At 60.3% G+C, this 19,513-nt stretch overlaps 1 protein-coding gene across 4 annotated transcripts in view; it reads right to left on the reverse strand.

The window, feature by feature from the left end:
* The window catches only part of CELSR2 (cadherin EGF LAG seven-pass G-type receptor 2), a 31,048-nt gene that overhangs the window by 3,222 nt on the left and 8,313 nt on the right, over positions 1-19,513 (reverse strand). For 2 of the 4 annotated variants that reach the window (XM_018922317.3, XM_018922315.3), the window contains exons 5-31: positions 19,223-19,311; positions 18,414-18,571; positions 17,807-17,970; positions 16,807-16,932; positions 16,177-16,343; positions 15,333-15,518; positions 15,099-15,212; positions 13,698-13,872; positions 12,918-13,059; positions 12,345-12,465; positions 11,949-12,132; positions 11,079-11,180; positions 10,215-10,309; positions 9,928-10,137; positions 9,117-9,300; positions 8,131-8,274; positions 7,350-7,581; positions 6,787-6,972; positions 5,601-5,727; positions 4,378-4,578; positions 3,740-3,914; positions 2,627-2,739; positions 2,478-2,554; positions 1,507-1,633; positions 903-1,019; positions 690-820; positions 75-163 (exon numbers count right to left, since the gene is read on the reverse strand). In XM_018922317.3, the coding sequence (XP_018777862.3) occupies positions 75-163; positions 690-820; positions 903-1,019; positions 1,507-1,633; positions 2,478-2,554; positions 2,627-2,739; positions 3,740-3,914; positions 4,378-4,578; positions 5,601-5,727; positions 6,787-6,972; positions 7,350-7,581; positions 8,131-8,274; positions 9,117-9,300; positions 9,928-10,137; positions 10,215-10,309; positions 11,079-11,180; positions 11,949-12,132; positions 12,345-12,465; positions 12,918-13,059; positions 13,698-13,872; positions 15,099-15,212; positions 15,333-15,518; positions 16,177-16,343; positions 16,807-16,932; positions 17,807-17,970; positions 18,414-18,571; positions 19,223-19,311 (3,936 nt within the window). Of the gene's footprint in view, positions 1-74; positions 164-689; positions 821-902; positions 1,020-1,506; positions 1,634-2,477; positions 2,555-2,626; positions 2,740-3,739; positions 3,915-4,377; positions 4,579-5,600; positions 5,728-6,786; positions 6,973-7,349; positions 7,582-8,130; positions 8,275-9,116; positions 9,301-9,927; positions 10,138-10,214; positions 10,310-11,078; positions 11,181-11,948; positions 12,133-12,344; positions 12,466-12,917; positions 13,060-13,697; positions 13,873-15,098; positions 15,213-15,332; positions 15,519-16,176; positions 16,344-16,806; positions 16,933-17,806; positions 17,971-18,413; positions 18,572-19,222; positions 19,312-19,513 lie in introns of those variants that run through there. The other 2 variants (XM_018922316.3, XM_018922318.3) reach the window with 2 other exon arrangements.

Raw genomic sequence — 19,513 nt, forward strand, 5'->3', positions numbered from 1 at the left:
CAGGAGGTGTCCGGAGGCACCTCCTGCCCCCTGGGCCGAGGCTAGGGGCACTTGCCCTATGGGTGAGGCCATACCCTCAGGCTGGTCCTGGGTGTCAAGGAAGAGCCCCCCAGGCTCAGGCAGTGGAACTGGCCCTGGGCTGCCTGCCAGACCCGAGTCCTCCCTGTGGAGATGCAATAATCATCAACACCTGATCCCCACTCACAAACACCTACCATCCACTGTCACCCACTGACTGACACCAACCCACTGACACAATATCCATCCACTGACACCCAACACCCCAAAATCCACTGACACCCACTACCCTGATATCCATCACCCTGACACCTACCCCTGCCACCTCTTCACCCCAACACCCCCTCAACCTCTCACTCTGTGACCACCCTGCCACCTCACCACTCCATGTGCATGCCACCCTGCCACTGTAGTGCTGTGCACCATGCCACTGCCCCACCACCCAGCCATCCCAACTCCCCCACAAGCATGGCACCCCACCACCCACCATCCTGCCATCCCAAAACTCCCATGCCATGTAATGCCATACTGCCACCCCCCCAACTCACCATTCAACCACCCCAGCACCCCACTACCCCATATCCCATCACCATTCCATCTTGTCATCCCAGTGCCACACCAGCCCAGGACCCCACAAAAACCCATGCCCTGGTCCCTGCTGTGCCCGGTACCGCCGCACAAAGGGGATGTAGCTGTGGTGGCTCTTGCCCGAGCGTGCAGTGCTGTGCAGCGACCCTGAGGACCCACCACCTGGGGGGGGGTACAGTCGCCCTGCCACGTATGTGCTGTCCCTGCCATACGCCTGCCAAGGGCATAAGGATGTCATAGCCATGGCACTGGCTGCCCTTCTCTTCCCGGCACCCCCCATGTGGTCCAGCACTCACGGGGGTGAGGGTGGCCTTGGTGGCCAGTGGTGGGTGGTGACAGCGGGCACAGCTCAGGCGGAGGCTCCTTCGCACCTCCTTGCTCAGCACCACACAGGACAGGAAGATGAGGGGGCCCTGGGCAGAAAAGGGGCAGGGGGAACAAGGGTGTGTACAGCCTGGGAGGATACCAGCAGCACCCTGGACCAGTCAAGGGGTCACCATCCAGATTGGGTGCATCCCACTGGCACCTCAAAGAGAATGAGCATGCCCCCCACTGATATCTCAGACAGGATGAGGGACCCCATATGCACTGGATTCCCTCCATGGGCACCGTGGAATGGTTTAGGTGCCCCCATACACACTGGATACCTTCCATTAGTGCCCTGGATATGGCAAAGGACCTCTCTGTGCCCACTAGGTGCCCTACAAATAGGCGTGGGACTCTGGAGGTGCCAAGGGTGTGAGGTTCAGGGGGGTTCTTCTGAGATCTCTGGGAGTCCCAAGGGTCATGGTCACTGGGAATCCCAGGGGCAGAGGCTTTGGGGTTCTGGAGTCTTTGGGGGACCCCAGGGCGGTGGCTCTGGAGGTCCCACGGGTGGAATCTCAGGTGGTTCCCACTGACCTGGAGGCAGTTGGAGGCGGCGAACAGGTAGTGACAGAGCAACGTGTCACTGTTGACTGAGAGCAGGGCCAGCAGCCAGGCCAGGCTGGGCATGGCCAGCAGGACTGCAGCTGTGCGCACCCCAGACCTGAGCACCCCAATGGCACCCCAGTGTCACCACAATGACATCTCATGTCACAGCCCTCTGTACTTCTGCCCCCCCGGGGATGCCCCAGCCCTCATGGCCTCCTCCCCCTCCAGATGCCCCAACCCCCACCTGACCCACTCTGCCATCCATGGGTGCTCCAGCCCCCTGAGCTCCTCTGTTCCCTGTGGGCCCAGCCTAACCCCAGTCCCCTGTGTCCCTTGCCCCAAATGCCCTTTTGCCTCCCTCTGGGTGCTCTGTAAACCCCTACCCCTCTAGCTGCCCCAATCTCCCCTGACCCCCTCAATCCCCCACAGGGACCTCTGCCCTTGATGCCCCCCTGCCCTCCACAGGTGCCCCAACCTCCTGTGCCCCCCCGCCCTTAACAGATGCCCTAGACCTCTATATCCCCCTACCCACCATAGGTGTCCTAGTCCTTCCTGTGCCCCCCTGCCCTCCACAGTTGCCCCAACCTCCCATGCTCCCACGCCCCCCATTGGCTCTAGCCCCCTGTACCCCCCCTACTCCCCATGCCCCTTTGCCTCCCCACAGCTGTCCTGCACCCATCTGCCCCTATAAATGCCCCAGCCGCCACTGTCCCCTCCTACCCCTGCCCCATAGGCAGCCCAGTCCCCAGTGCCCTCCTCCCCCCCATGGATGCCGCAGTCTGTCCTGTGCCTCCCTGCCCTCTGCAGGTTCCCCAAAAGGCCAGCTCCCCATGTGTGCTCCCTAGCCCCCAGCGCACCCTAGCCTCTATGGGTGCCCCAACCTCCCATGCTCCCCTTGGGCAACCCCATCCCCACCGTGTCCCCTGCCCCCTGCGGGTGACCCCGCCTGGGTGACTCACGCTGAGCCCTTTTTCTGGAAGCCCTGAGGGGTGGCACAGGTAGCCCTGGCTGCCAGCACCAGGAAGAAGATGCCGACCTGGGGGATGCAGGGAGTGAGCAGGGTGTTAGGGGGTTTCATGCCCTCCCCAGCCCCCAGCCCTGTACGCACAGCAAGGGCAGCAGCGCAGGGCCCAGCCAGGCTCCACACCAGGCTGTCGTACAGGGCCAGCCAGCAAAAGTCGGGGTTCCCATAGCCTTCGGGGTCCAGCCCCACCGCCAGCCCTGCACAGGAGAGATCAGGAGCGGGGCCAATTCAGTGGACGGGGCTATAAGAGGAGACGGGGCTAAGGTGGGAGGAGCGGGGCTAAACAGTATGGCAAGACGGGGGCTCGTGGAATGGCTCGTAAATGGCACAGGGCTGGAGAGAAGGTACTGCTCTTGGGGGTGTGGCTATAGTGGGTAGAGACAGCGCTATGCAAATGACGTTTGTCTAAGCTCTTGGGCATGCGGCAGTGTGGATGAGAGCACGGATATGGCACGGGAGGCTTGTCTAAGAGGTTAGTACAGGTCTAGTCTCTGGGGCTGGGGTTATGCTGATGAGGGCGGGGCTAAAGTCGCGGGGGAGTATCTGACTACAATTGATGGAGAAAGGCTATGGCCCTGGGAGCATATTAGAGATTGGGAAAGATGCTCTTGGGGTGGAGATATGATGGATGAGGGTGGGGCTAAACTCCTGCAGTGCGGATAAAATGTTCACCAGGCTTATACTCTTTGGGAGAGGGCTATGACCCTGGGGGTGTGCCTGAAAGTTTGGGGACAGAACTATGATGAATGAGGGCAGGATTATGGACCCAGGGGCCTGTCTAAAATCTTGGGGACTGGGTCTGATAGACGAGGGCATAGCTATGACTCCGCCTATGTATCAGGGTGGGGCTCCGGTGGTTAAGGGCGGAGCTAAACTCTTGGAGTGGGGCTGTTTTGGATTGGGTTTGACTATCCTGCTGGAGGCAGGATTATATCCAGGGATGTGGCTATGCCGGTAAAGATGGATTTGAGGGTGGGCCTATATTTTGGGCATAGGGTTTTTTTGGGCATTTCCATACACATGGAAATAGGACCCCAACATGCATCAAACTGATTGCAGGAGTGAGATTCAGGTGGCAGGCCATAGCCTAGAAGGGGGTGCATAGCCACCAAAAGGTGTTGATCCAGGTGGAGGTGGGCAGCTGGTGGTCCAGGGCATGGGGTGAGAATGAGAGCAGGGTTTCACAGCAGGGCTCACCGGTGATGAAAGCAGGCAGTCCCCAGCCCAATACATGGTAGAAGCGCATGGGACCACGGTCGACATGACGGGGTTCACTACGGCGCCGGTACAGGTGCAGTGCCTCCAGCAGCGCCCAGCCTACCGCACTCAGATACAGGAACTGCAGCAGGATGGCCACCACCGTGCACGCCAGCTGCACCCACTCTGTCAGTGCCATCCCACAGGCCGTCCCCTGGCCGCGCCCACAGCCCCACCCACCCAAGCATATGCACAACACCTTCCCCCCCAACCTTGAGTGCCCCACCTCTTTGATGGGCCCCACCCCCATAACAGCCAACCCCTTTGAGATAAAATGTACCCCTAGGGCGTCTCACCCCGTTTGTAAGACCCGCTGCTTTGCAAGCCCCACCCTTTTATACAGACTCCACCCCTTGAGATCACTACCCCTTTGGCAGACCCCACCCATTATAGTCCTCATGTCTTTTAGCTGCCACCCCTTAGGCCCAGCCCACCATGGCCGTGCCCACTCCTTAGCCCCACCCATTTCAGCCCAAACAACCCAAACACTTCAAAGGCAGCAGATCCCCTGACCCAGCCAGGCCTTCCCAGTGATCCCCACTCCTTCCCTCCTTTCCCAGTCCCCTTTTCCCACACACCGGGACATCGGCCTGGTTGATGCCAAGCATGAAGACAAGCTGTGCAAGGAACAGTGCAGCTGTGCCATGCCGGCGGATGCTGTGGCGGTTGGAGTGCAGCTGCCTCAGGGTCCCCAGGGCCAGGACCACCAGCGCCAGCCCCGCCAGCGCCACGCCCAGTGAGCTATAGGTGAGTGCTGCAAGCGGCAGCACTTCCCCGTTCTGCAGAACCAAGATCGGCATATGTCAGGCATGTGCTCAGTGGTATGCACCCCCAGACATTCCCGTCAACAGAGACACGGTCCCTCTTACAAAGCAATCAGTCCCTGGGCCTGGGAAGTCCTGCCCACAATGCATAGCCCAATAGGAAGCCCTGCCCACATTATTCAGCCCCGCCCCTGGTAACCCCACTCTTTGAAACCCCTATCACAGCGCTTAACCATGCCCCTCAAAACCCCACCCACATTTTGTAGCTACACACTTTTAAACTTCTCCCATACTACTAAGCCCCAGCCCTCAAAACCCCACCCACAACTCTCAGCTCTGTACCTTCCAACCCCACCTACTGCACTCGACCCTGCCCCCTGAAGCCGCACCCACAACGCTGACCGCACCTCCTTATGTCCCACCCACAGTTTTCAACCCTGCCCCAGGAAACCCTGCCCATACTAATCAGCCATAGCCCCTGAAAACACGCCTGCATCACTCAACCACACCTCTTGTAACCCCACCCACATCAGCTCTGCCCCTTGGAGACCGACCAGCCTGCTCAGCTGCACCCACTGGAATCCCACTCATGCTGCCTGGACCCGCACCTAGGGGAGCTCTGCCAGATCTTGACGTAGCCTGGCCCATCCCACTAAGCTCTGCCTCAAGGGTGCCCCACCCACCGGATTTAGCCGTACCCCTTGGATTTTGCGCCACCCCACTTAAGCCCGGCACTTCCCTCAGTTCCGCCTCCATGAGCACTCACACCTCCACCCTGACCCTGCCCCTCCTATCTCTGTCCCTCCCCTTTTACCAAAATCCCGCCCCTGTCCATACAGCCCCGCCCCTATGCCTGGCACCAGCTGACACCCTGTGCCTATTTCTGCATGTGTCTCCATCCACCCACATGTCCTCACCAGGGCCCTCACCTTGAGTCATTCCATGCCCCCAGGGTCACTGTGTCCCTCCACGTCCCCCGTGTCACATCTGTCACCCTGTGTCCCCACGCACCCCTCTGTGTCCCACTATGTCCCCACCTCTCGGCGGGAGATGTCCATGAGGACAGCAAAGCTGGTCAGATGGTGGCACTGGCAGCTGACGTGGCTCCGGTTGCGGAAGGTGACTTCGCAGCCTCGTGCTGACCAGCCACCTACACTGCCCGCCCTGCACAGTACCAGAAGGTGACATGAGCCACAAAACCCGCCAGGATACCCACTGGTTTCAAACACATACACACACACTGGGACACCCACCAGGGACACCCACTCACCCACTGGGGACGCCCACCAGGGACATCCACCGGGAACATCCACCACCACCCAGGGACACGCACCCAACCCAGGACATCCATCCAAGGGGTCACACACTTGGACACCCACCAGCATTCACAGCACTTCAACCATGCCCCTCAAAACCCCACCCACATTTTAAATCCACCAGGGACACATGTGCTGGGGACACCCACTGGCATCACCCTCCCACAGGAACTCACACCCACCAGGTACATCCACAGACAACATACACCCACCCACTGGGACTCCATCCACCCAGCAGACAGCCGCTGCCACTTGCGGACACTCACCCACCAGGGATACTCACTTGGGAACTATCCTCCATTTGGGGACACACCCCCATCCCATCTGACACCCACCAGGATCAGAGCTGCCCCCTTATGTCCTGCTCCCAGGTTACTCATCCATGACCCGCAGGTTTATTGGGGCATCTATCTGTCCCCATATTCCCTGTCCCCTTAAGATGTCCCTATTCCCATGTCCCCTGTCGCCTCAAGGTGTCCTTATCCCTGTTATGTCTCCTGTCTCCATGGGATGTCCCCATCCCCATGCTTCCTGTACCCACAGAGTGTCCCCATTTCCCTGGGGTGTCCGCATTTCCATGGCCCCTCTCCCCCCACGGTGTTTCCTGTTCCCCTGGTGTGTGCCATGTCCCCTGTTACCTCAGCATGTCTGTGTCCCCCCATGTTGTCCCTGACTCCCCAAGACGTTCCCATCTCTCCAGGGTGTTCCTTGGGATATCCCCTGTTCCCCTGGCTATTGTTACGCCCAGGGTCTCCTGTCTCGCTGGGGAGATCCCTTGTCCCTCTGGAGTGTACCCATCTTCCCCAAGGTGTTCCCATCCCCAATCCCATGTCCCTCTCTGCTGGGATGTCCCAGTGCCCCCAGGGTATTCCTGTCACCCCTGGGGTGTCCCCTGTCCTGCCCTCACCACAGAGAGTGGTTCCAGAAGACACAGATGGGCTTGGAGCGCTCCTGGGTCTCTAACAGCTGGAACTGGAGGGTGATGGGCTTGGCCAGCACTCGGGGTGTCCCCATGCCCCCCACGCCATCTGTGCCCCCCGTATGCACGCTGATGCTCACCACTGGCGTGTTGATGATGGGGCGCTTGGGCACCCTGGGGGGCACTGGTGTCAGAGAGCCCACTCAGGGTGCCCCAAAACCCACCTTGGTACCAGAGAGTGTCCTGGCACCACACAGACACTGTGGGGGCACCTCTTTCTCCCCTGTGCCTTCTTTTTTGGGCACCCCATGTGCACCATCATGGGCATCTCTTGAGCCATCTCCACAACCCTCTGCTCCCCATCGTCAGGCATTCTCTGTGCCTCCCAGCCTTGGGCACCCCACGTGTCCCCTTTACCATCCCTCCCCTGGGAACCCTCCGGACAGCCCTGGCCCCATCTCCCTATGCCCCCCAGATGCTTGGTTTTGCCCTGACACCCCATGTGCCACCCCCAGCCCCCCAGCCCCCCAGGCCCCCATCCCCAGTGGCACCGGAGGCTGCGCTTGTCGGTGTCGAAGTGCTGGGGCAGGAGACCGGCCAGGGTACGGTAGATGATGACGCTGACGATGGCCTGGCCCTCACCCAGGGATGGGTGGCGCTTGTGCTGGGTCACCACAGTCATCCCTGCCTTCTCCACTTTCTCCTCTTCGCCTGCTTCATCTTCCTCTTCCTCCTCCTGCCCACCTGTGCCCTGTGGTGCCTGCCCATGCCCAGCTGAGGGGCCTGGGCAGGGGGCAGCATGGTGCTCTGAGACCTCATTGGGGTCCCTATTGCCACCCTGGAGTCCCCAACTCTGCCAGTGCCACGACCACAACAAGGTTCCCCCAACACTTCCAGCTCCAGGGGTCCCCATATCCACACCAGGGTCAACAACCCTGTCAGCTCTTTGACCACAATGAGGTCCCAATGGTCACATTTGTGTCCCTAACCCTGCCCCCTGCCATGGCTACACCAGGATCTCTGATGCCATCCTGGGGTCCCTGGTCTTTGCATCCTTACCAGGGTCCCCACCCATGCCAGTACCATCCTGGGGTCCCAAACCTGCCAGCCCTGTGGCCACACCGGACTCCCCGTGGTGGCACTGGGACTCCCAACCCTGTCAGCCTATGAGCATTCTGGGGTTCTCCCATTCCTGACAGCCCCCAGCCAGGGTCCCCAGCTGTGCCATGTCCCCATGGCCAAATTGGGCATCCCCCAAACTCTCCCAGCCCCATGGATGCAAATGGGTCCCCAACCCTGCCCCCTGTCCTCCCCCCTATGCCCCAGACTCACGCCTGTCCTCATGGGGCCAGAAGATGCTGTCAGGCAGGATGACGGTCGTCTCCAGATCTGGGAGTTTCTCCCCCCGCAGCGCCTCATACCGTGGCAGGCGGGCACTCGCAAAGCTGCTCTTGTCCAGCAGCACCACCGACACCACTGTGGCACCACGTCACCCATGGCCCAGCATGGCTCCCACCCACCCTGAGGCACACAGACCCCGGCACCCACCGACCCCAGAGCATACTGACACCAGCATTCACTGATCCCAGGGCACACCAGGCCCAGTAAACACCAATACCAGCACCCACCAATCCTGGTACCCATCGATCCTGGGGCACACAGACCCCAGGACCATAGATCCCACCACCCACCAATCCTGCAGCACACAGACTCCCACAGAACCCACTGAGCTCAGCACCCCCTGACCCTGGCATCCAACGACCCTGGAGCAATGAATCCATACACCCACAGACACTAGAAGCCACCAGCCCTTGGGCACATGGACCCCAGAACCCACTGACTCCAGCACCCACCAACCCTGGAACACACAGAACACAGCACCCTCTGTATCCAGCAACCACTGACCCCAGGGCACACAGACCACAGCCCATGTCCCCAGGGACACACACATGCCTCTAGGCACACCCATGTTCCCCAGGACATGTTTCCCAGCCACACAAATGTCCATGTCCCCAGGTACCCATCAGACATGCACCATGCTCCGTGCTCACATGTCCTTGTGCACACACACTCCAGGTATATACGTTTGTGTTCCCAGACACGCATCCATGTTGCCAGCACACACACATTCCCTGAGCACACACATACATGTCCATGTCACCAGCACATACATCCCCCAGGCACATCCATGCCCATTTGCCCAGCACCACACCAAGGGCACATGTGTGTCCCCAGGCAGACACATGTTCCCAGCATGCCTATGTTCCCAGGCAGACACACCCCACCACAGCCCTCTGGCCACACATGTCCCCACTGACCGATGTTAGGGGTGACAATGGTGAAGGGGCTGAGGTAAGTCTGGGGCATATTCCGTGCCAGGGCTCGTGCATACTCCTCAAAGTGCTGCAGCAGCTGGGCTGTGCCACCCTCTGTTTGCTGGATCAGCTCCCAGTGATGCTTGTTCCCCATGTCCAGCAGTGCACTGCCCACCCGCAGCAGGTTCTGGGGGCAAGGCAGAGGTAGTGGCACTGGGAGCTGGCACTTTAGGGTCTGGGCAGGGAGTCCCTAACCTCCCCTGCAGGACTCTAAGGCTGGGGCACCCTGACACTGGCAGTGGGGAATGGGGGTGCTGAATCCCCACAAAGTTGAGGGTGCACCCTGCTCTGGGCTGCCCATCACCCTGGCATCAAACCTCCTACAGCAACATTCTTCTCTAGGAGGGTGCCCGTCACCCTAGTGCATGGGATCCCTCATCAATCACCCTTCCCAAGTGGGTGCCATCCACCCTGGCAGCCAGATTCCTGCACCAACACCTCCCCCCTCCCCCTGCAGATGCCCATTACCCCAGTGTTTGACCTTCTGCCCAAATATAGCCCTCCCCAAAGGGGTCCCCATAACTCCAACCTCCCTTCCTTCTCCCTCAACCTCCCTTTGCAATGCCTGCCACCCGGGTATCTTCTCTCCTGCCCCAATATCCCTCCTCAACAGGGTGCCCATCACCCTGGTATCTGGGCTCAAGCACCCACATCCCCCCCCCACACACATGGGAGTGCTCATCATCCCAACCTCTTTTACGCTTTGCCCATTCTCCCTCCGGGCACGTCCCCATCACTGTGATCTCATGCCCACCTCAGTGAAGTGCACATCCTGGGTGGCAGCGAGGCGGAAGCCGCGCTGGCGGCTCTCGTGGCGCAGCAGGGCCCCTGCCAGGCGGTATGCCAGGTGCACATCACTGCCGAAGTACCCGCGGGCCTCACGCGTTGCTTCGCGCAGTGCCAGCGCCACGCGCCGGGACTGCCCTGCGTCCCACCAGGACTCGTTGCCCACCAGTTGCTCTGCCTTGGGGGGACACACACAGAGTCAGGGGAGCGCCAGCAGCACTGTCACATGGCTGCTGCTGGTGTTCCCTGGCTCACCCAGGGGCGAAGGGCAGCAAAGGCCAGCGCGCTGCAGTTGAAGAGGTTGGGGGGCAGCCAGCCCTTGTGCTCGTCACAGTGGCGCAGTGCCGTGCCTGTGGGATGGGGACACTGAGTGCACCATGGGGACAACGGGGCAGCCTCACCTCACAGCATGCTAGCAGTGCTGCCAGTGTCACACTCCTGCTCCACCCTGCAGTGATGCCAGAGTGGTGCCACCAGCCTTGTCCCAGTGGTGCCATGCCCTGTTCCAGCTGTGCCACCACAGTGTCACACTCCTGTGCCACCCCCCCAGTGACACCACCATGACAGTCACCAGTCCTGACGCCACCAGTGTCACACTCTTTGCAGTGACACCACAGCCTCATCTCAACAAGTCCACACTTACCTCACCCCTACTCCATCTTGGTAGTACCACCAAGGTGTCACCACCCCTAACCCATATTAGCAGTATCACCTGCCACCCCAGTGTCACCTCCCTGTACCAACCCAATAATGCCACTACAGTATCACCCCCCTGCCCTGTCCCAGTGATGCCCCATGGCGCCACCCCAGCCCAGCTCCATCCAACTGATGCCACCACCATGACACACCCCAGCTTTGTCCCACTGGTGTCAACATCCCATAGCAGTGCCACCACCATATCAACATCCTGAAGTGACACCATGGTGTCCTCTCTCCCCACCATGATCATGTCTCAGCAGTGCAATCACAATGTTACCTTCCTCTACCACCCAAGCAATGCCACTGTGATGTCAACCCCTCTAAGCTCCATCCAAATGATGTCACCACCGTGTCATCCCCAGCCCCATTCTGGCAGTGTGTCCAGTGCCACCCCCATCCTGTCCCCATGTCCCCACGTACCAACAGAGCCCTTGGGGCATGGGGCTGCAGCTGGCAGCCCAAACCGAGTGCGGGGCCACCAAATGCTGGCCTCGATGGCCCGGGGACAGCTGTCATAGTTCACTGCAAGACACAACAGAGCATCAAAATGGATGACACAGGGTGACAGACAGTAGGGTGCCACTGGCACCTGGTTACTGGAACCCAGGGTGATACAGGCTGACACAGGCTAACAGCATGGTGACAGCAGTGGCAGAGCAAGATGACAGAAGGATAACAGAGGGTAAAAGTAGGGTGACAGCAATGTGACAGCAGTGTGACACAGGGTGACAGTGGGGCAACAAAAGGTGTCAATGGGATTACACCAACAACCAAGGTGTTGGTGGAACTAAGTTGCCAGCAGCCAGGGTGAGAGCAAGGTGACAGCAGGTGACACAAAGTGATGAGGCGGTGATGCAGGGTAGCACAGGGTGACAGCAGGGTAACAGTAGCACCCAGTCACTGGCACTCAGAGTAATGCAGGGTTACAACAGGGCAGAGTAGGGTGACACAGGGCGATACAGGGTGACAATGACACTTGATGGCACCCAGGATGACAGCTGTGACAGAGCAGGTGAACATCAGGATGGCACAGTGTGGTGTAGGGTGACACAGGATGACAGCAGGATAACACCAGTGTGACACAGAGTAACAGTGACACAAGGTAACACAATGAGACAATGGGGTCAGCAGGGTGACAGCAAAGTAACAGTAATACCTGGTCACTGGCACTCAGGGTGACACAGGATGACACAAGGTGACACAAGGTCACAGAGAGTAATGGAGGGAGACAGCAGGGTGACAGTGGGCACTAAGGGTGACATAGGGTGACACAAGTTGACAGTCCCCCACCTTCGCAGCCGCTGGCTGTCACCTCAGCAAAGGGATTGTCACAGCGGTCACAGTGACGGCCGATGACTCCAGCTTTGCAGGGGCACTGTCCAGTGTTGGCATCGCAGCGGCGCGACAGTGACCCAGTGGGGTAACACTCACAGGGGTGGCACATGTCCCCTCCTGGTGGGCGGTAGTGGTTGTCCTGGGGGAACACAGGGTCACTGCAGGCACGGGGATGGGGAGACAAGGGGCTGACAGGGGGTGACAGGGAGGTGACTGGGAGCTTGTCGGGGGCAGGAGAGGGCGTGACAGGAAGGTGACAGGGTGACAGTGGGGTGGCAGGGGAGAAACAGAGAAGTGACAGGAGGATGGCAGGGGTTGGCAGGAGAGGTGACAAAGGCTGGCAAGTCCCACCTTGCAGTGACACTCGCCCGTGGTCTTGTTGCAGTCTGGGTCAAAGCCATGGGTGACGTCACAGCTGCAGGGGCCGCATGTGGGGTGTCCCCACCAGCCCCGTGGGCATGGCTGCACCTCCCTGGGGACAATGGAGCTGGCACTTGAGCACCATGCCAGAGTACCCCACAATGCCACTTGTAAACTCACATGGCCCCTTGTACACCCCCACTGTTCCTTGCATACTTACATGGCCACTTGTACCCTCACAGTGCCACCTGTACCCCCACAGTGCCCCTTGCACCCCTGCTGTGCCACTTCTACACCCACAGAACCATTTTTCATCCACAGTGACCCCTGCATACTCACCACAGCTCTTGCACAGCCATTGTTCCCTTTCCATGCTCCCCCTGCCTTTTGCACACCCACCACAGCTCTTGCACATGCACTATGCCCTTTGCACACCCACCCTGCCCCATATGCCCACCCTCCTCTCACCCCACACCCTGCCCCCAGCGTCCCTTGTCATGCCCCCACTCCCCTGGGCACTCAGTGCCCCCCCAGAACATGCGTGTGCCCCACAGTGTCACCAACCGGTGCTGGCAGAGGGTCCCGAAGGTGCCCGGGGGACAGTGACAGGCATAGCCGAGGGCCGTGCCTGGATGGCGAGTACAGGTGCCTGGAGGCTCGCAGGGGTCCAGGGCACAGGCACTGACACAGCTGTCACCAAAGTACCCTGGGCACAGGACAGGGTTGGAGACAACAACAGGGGACACTGACAGGGGCAGGGATGAGGGTGAGAGGCAGTGCCCAGGGTGACAGTGATAAGGAGTGGCAGTGACAAGGGAAGGCGGCAGTGCCTCAGGGACAGGGGTGAAGGGGTGGTGCCCAGAAAGGGTAGTGTTGTTGGGGCAATATGTCACAGGGTGGCAGTGCTGGGGATGGCAGTGTCTCAGGGTTGTCAGGAGGTGCTGGGGGGTTTTCACTCATGCAGGTGGCAGTGGGGGGTGACACAAGTGACAGTGTTTAAGGGGGTGTTGGGACTTGTCGGGAGTTCCAGGGGGTCTCTGGTCACCAGGGTAGCGGTAGGGGGTGTCTCAGTGGTGTCAGTGTCCCACGGGGTGTCAGGGGATGTCAGGGGGTCTCCATTCAAAGGTGTAGAAATGAGGGGTGTCACGGGGGTGTCAGCATCCTGGTGGTGTCAGTCTGTGTCGAGAGTGTTGGGGGGCTGCTGGGGGGTCTCAGAGGTCTCAGGGTGTCCCCATTCACTTGGGTGGCAGAGGGGGTTGTTACAGGGGTGTTAGTTCCAGGGCTATTGGGGGAAGTCTGGGGTGTGTCAAAGGGGTTTCAGGGGTCTGGGGGATCCCTGCTCACCGGGGTGGCAGCGGCATGAGAAACTGTCCCAATCATCACTGCAGTAGCTGTGGGGGGGGCAGGGCCCCGAGTCGCAGGGATCGGGCAGGGCACAGCCCCCCTCCACATTCACCTGCACTGCCTGTGACAGGCTCAGGGCATCTGCAGTCACCACAGGGTCCCCAACACGCAGGCCCTGCAGAGTCACTCATCAATGTCTTTGTTAAGACCCCCGAGCCACCCTCCACTGGGACGCCCCAACACACTCTACTCCATGCCTCAGTTTCCCTAACCATTCCCTAGAGATGCCACAAGAATTCCCTACGGTGTCACCATCAGTGTGATCTCACCACCACACAGGACCCACCATGTTACCCTAAAATCCCCTGCCCCACGGTTATCCCTACCTCAGTGTCCCCTGCCACAACACAGGACACCCCAGGACAACCTGGACCACTCTCCAGTGTCACCCCCTCCTCAGTTTTCCCCACCATGACACTGGGCCCACTGTGCCACTCTGAACACCCTGCGTTGTGTCACCTGTCATCCTATCTCAGCCACCACCTGGTGACACCCCCATGTCACCTGCAGTGACCTCTCATTGACCTGGGACACCCCCTCAACCCAACCCAACTTCCCTGTGTGGGGTCACCTGATAGTGACCCCAGTGACGTCCCAGCCACCATGACCCCTCATGCCCCAGTGCCATGCCCAGTCTCAATGTACCTCGCTACCACACAGGACCTTTTGTGTCATCCTTTTGTGTCACTTCGTTCAGTCTGTCCCCACAACACCCTGAACCCCACACCAGGACCCACTATGTCACTCCAGTCTCCCCCTCTCCAGTCACGTCACCTCTGGGTGTTTCAGTGGCCCCAACACCAGCCAGTACCCCCTGTAGAACCCATGGTCTCCCCAGTCACATCCATGTCCCCACAGCCATGTCCCCATCCTGCCCAGGCCCTGAGGTGATGACCCTGTGCCCCATGTCACTATGCCCATGAGTACCCAGTGCATCCCCAGTGTCCTGCCCACACAGCCAATGTCTCCTTGTCCTGTGTCATCTCCCTGTACCCACATCCCAGTGCCCTTCTTCATTCCGCCCATGTACCCCTGTCCTTGTGCACATCCCTGTGCCCCTCTTCATCATACCCATGTCCCCATCCCCAAGGTAAGTCCCTGCTTCATTGTGTCCTGTCCTCACCCTGTGCCACATCACCCAGCATCTGTGCCCACATCCCTGTGCCCATTTCCCCAAGCCCTATGCTATGCCCCTGTGTCTATGTCCCTGTGCTGCTCTCCCATTGTGACCATGTCCTTATCCCCTCTTCCACATCCCCAAGCCTACCCCCCTTCCCCTACACCCACCATGCTCCATGCCACCCCATGCTCCCCACACCCTCGGTGCCTGCACCTCCATACCTGCAGGCATCCCTGGAATCCCTCCTCCACGGTGCCACTGTTCCCCAGCAGTCCCCCGAGGCTCAGTGTGCGCAGCCGCAATCCCTGTAGCTCTCCAGGGACATCGCCCACCACCTAGGGGGCACAGGGACCCCCATGGGTGCCTTGGGGTGCCACAGGGGGTGCCAAGTGGTGGCACGGTGGCACATGGGGATCATCAGAGTGGATGCCCCGTGTGCCTCAGTCTCGCCATACCTGGTGGCGGCCATAGTCGAGGGTGAGAAGGAGAAGGGTGGCAGAGGGGTTGTGGCCAGGCCCCCCCCGCAGCTCCAGCTCCACGTGGTGCCAGGCACCGTCATTGACTTTGGCCTGGGGCAGACGCAGGGTGGCCAAATGGGCCCCCCCTTGCCAGGCACCAGCCTCCACCTGCCCCTCGCTCAGCTGTGAGGGGTAGACATGTCAAGGACCCCAAAAACCTGATGGGCACCAGGCACTGCCCACTGGGAAATACAATTTCCCCTGGGACAATAAGACAACCCCTCAGGTAATGCTCCCTCAAGGAGTGGCACCCCCTTGCACTGTTCCCCCCTGCCAGCAATACACCCCCCCACAGCAATACCGCCAATGCCAATAGACCCCCTCCAGGGCAATACTCCCTAGGCACAGGGTAACTCCCCTATTCCAACTCCCTATGCCACTACCTCCCTGTGGCCATATATAACCCACCAGCAATACCTCCTATTCCAGTGACTCCCCCAGGGCAATGACCCCCCCCCAGGGTAATAAACCCTGTGCCAGCAACTCCCCAATGCCAATAAATGCCAATAACACCCCCATCCTCAGAGCATTAACCCCTGGTACTACTACAGTACCAACTCCCCTATACTCCTGCTCAAATCAATACCCTCCCAGGGCAATGACCTCCCCCCAAAGCTATGACCTCCCCCATGCCAATGACACCAAAACCAATACCTCCTGTGGCAACGATCCCCACCCAAATCAGTTACACATGGCAACTACCTCTCTTCCCCAGCCCCTTCCTCAGGAAAACTCCCCTATTCGCCTCCCCGTGCCCTCCCCATGCCTCCCCCGTGCTCACCTGCAGGATGAGAGTCAGGCGACCTCCGGCCCCCGCCCGCAGCAGAACCCCACGGGGGTGCCGGGTGCGGAACATGATGCGGACTGGCCAGGGCAGGGAGAGGGGCAGTGCCAGCCTGTTCCACGCCACGCGGCTGCTGCCCACAAACCGCTGCGGGCCCACCATTTCTGCGGGGCAAGCACGTGGGACAGGGGACAACTCCATGACGCCCCACAACCCCACCCAATGGATGCCCGTGCCATGACACGGCCGTGCACTCCCCCATACAGACCACCCACACCCACTCATGGACTCCTCATTCCCCACACAGGACCCCCCCCCACAACCCCATGTGACCTCTCCCATACCCAATCTCAGATCTCCAGCATCCACCTGGGGACCCCAGGCACATCCCCCAGATGCCAATGCACCCTCCCACAGATCTTCTGCACCCACCCACAGATCCCCCATACCCCCTCATTAACCCAAAACAACCCCACGGACCCCCAAACACAAGCAGGAATGCCCCTCACTCCCTTCCCACACCCCTCACACCACCCAGAGACCTTCCCCATGCCCCCCACAGCCCCATAACAAGCCTATGGATGCCACAAAGCCCCACCACAATGTACCCCCCAGGCCCCCCAGTACCCTCCTGGCAGGTTTTGCCCCCAAAACCCAGTGGGCAGCGGCAGCTGAACCCCCCCCACTCATGCACGCAGGTGCCACCGTTGTGGCATGTGTTGGTGTCACAGAGGGTCTTCTTGGGAGGACAACCTGTGAGGGGGCATGGGGGTCATATGCCACAGATGACTTGGGACCCCTGGCCCCATGAGGCACAGACATCCCCACGTCCTTGAACCCTTATTCAACTCCATGGTCCTAGCACCCTGAGCCTCCATCCCACATCCCAACCCCACCCCTAAGAGGATACAGCCCCACCGCCAGGGGACACGGCCTTGTCTGTGCCACCCACACCGGCTCGATGGCCCTAGCAGCCCCTCACCCCCCACCCCAAAACCAGGAGACACAGAATGTTCTACCACTGTGTCCCTGGACCCTCATCCAGCCCCATGAGCCTAGCACCCGCTCCCCACACCCTTGGGACACAGAGATCGTCAAACACTGCCCAGACCTGGGCCCTCAGCCAGCCCTCAAGCCTCACCAACCCCTACTCTATTCCTCACACCCTGTGGCCCTGGCAACCCTGAACTCAAACCTGCATCCCCTGACTTCCCATCCCACACCCTGGGGAGCCCCAGCCCATTCCCTGGACCTCTCTCCAGCCCCAGGGTCCTGGCACCCCCTCACCCCTTCCCCATAGCTCTGCCCTGTGTCTCCTGGACCCCCATCCAGCCCCATTACTCTGGCGCCCCCTCCCCACACCCAGGGGGCACAGCACCATGGTCCTGGTATCCCTCAACCCACACCTGCACCCCCCCTAACCTCCCATCCGACACCCAAGGGGCACAGCATCCCCCACGCCCCCTGGACCCTCAGCCATCCCTCCAGCCCTGGAACTCCCTCCCATCATTCAGGGGACACAGCCACACTTCGCAGGTACCCCTTAACCCCCCACCCCATTTCCCCCTGCTGGAAGCAGCACAGCCCCTCCCCAACCTCTCCCCAGTCTCCTGATCCCGGAGCCCACCGGGCAGGGTGCCGTTGTTAGCAATGAAGGCTGCCATGTCCACGGGGTGCTGGTCAATGTGGAGGTGCCGCATGCACCCCACAAAGTGCCGGCTGCGGATCGGGAAACTCTCAGGCAGCGTCGGGACCCCCCCCAGCAGCAGTGGCCCCGTCAGGTCCAGCGACCTACAGAGTCCACCATCACCTCAGGGACTCAAGAAACGCCCAAGGGATCCTGCAACCCATGGGGACCCTGAGAGAACCTCAAGGGACACCCAGCCAACCCCCATACCATGGGAGTCACAAGGGAACCCCAAAGAACACTCACTCACCCCAAAACCTATGGTGACCTGAGGGACCACCCAAAGGGTGTTCGCCCATGGAGAACTCAACAGACTCCCAAGGGACTCCCCACTTCCCCCCAGTGCCATGGGGACCCCAAGAGAGCCCCCCAATCCCATGGGGACCTCCAGTGACTCCCCCATCCATAGGGATCTGTGACCCCCAAGGGACCTTTCACCAGTGAAGACTTCAAAGGTACCACACCCATAGGGACTGTTCACCTAAAAGGGACCCCTCTATGGGTACCCCAAGGGATCCCACCCATGGGATCCCCAGGCCCCTCTCACTTCTTGCTGCCAGTCTGGGTGCCCTGGGCAGCGCAGGAGTAGTTGCCGAGGCGGGGCCCGAAGCGCAGGGCCATGGTTGTGTCACAGTCGTCCACAGTCACCACAGCCACCTTCTGCTCTGAGGGGCCCTGTGGTACCTCCGAGTGCCCCACAACCGGCTGGGGGGCCCCATATTAGGCAGTGGGGTCCAGAACCCCCATCCTGCAGCCTCTGTCCTGCTCCTCATCCTCCCACTGCCCTCTGACCCCTCAACCCTTACTGCACTCCCATGTCCCTCCAACCCACCAGCCCCCCACCCTTCAGACCCCCCAACACTCCCCTCCATCCCTTCAGCCCCCCTTAAACCCCTCAATGGTCCCCTTCCTCCCCCCCAAGCCTCTATCCCTTTGACCTTCTCTTCCTCCGTCCCCCCATTCCAATTCCTCGGGGGTCCCCACAGCTGAGGAAAGTATATGGGATTCCTCAGGGGGCCAATGGGTGAGGAAGTGGGTGAGGGTCCCTTGGGGTCCTCAAGGAGGGGGGCATCTCTTGACAGTCCATTGGAGTTCCCCAAATTTCCTCTCTATTCTCCTCATCCCTCCAACACCCTCTTGCCCTCCACTCCTTTCTCTTCCTCCGTCTCCCATCTCTATCCCTTGGGACCCCCAAGGGTGGGAACATCCCTTAGGGGTCCTTTAGGTGCCGCAAATCCCCTACCTGATCCCCCCCCATCTCTCCATTCCCCCACCCTTTCCCTCCATCTTCCTTTCCTCTGTCTGCCCCAAACACTCCCCACCCACTGTGCCCCCCCATGACCCCCATTCCCCCACCTTGTTGTAGTAGTGCAGCTGCACCTGGTGCCACTGCCCATCGCTGACTCCTCCTGGCACGAAGGGCGACACCGTGGTGGTGGTCTCACCTGTGGGCACAGCATGAGGGCAACAAACCACAGGCAAGGAGGGGTGGCAGTGCCAGGAATGGGATGCCCAGGATGCAGTGCTAGGGATGCAGTGCTGGGGACATGATGCAGGGGCTGCAGCTAGCAAGGGCATGTCCAGGATGTAGTGCCAGGGATGCAGTGTCAGGCACGGGATGCTGGGGATGCAGTGTTGGGCAGCACC

This window comes from Serinus canaria, chromosome 26 (assembly GCF_022539315.1).
Source record: "Serinus canaria isolate serCan28SL12 chromosome 26, serCan2020, whole genome shotgun sequence".
Taxonomy (NCBI): domain Eukaryota; kingdom Metazoa; phylum Chordata; class Aves; order Passeriformes; family Fringillidae; genus Serinus; species Serinus canaria.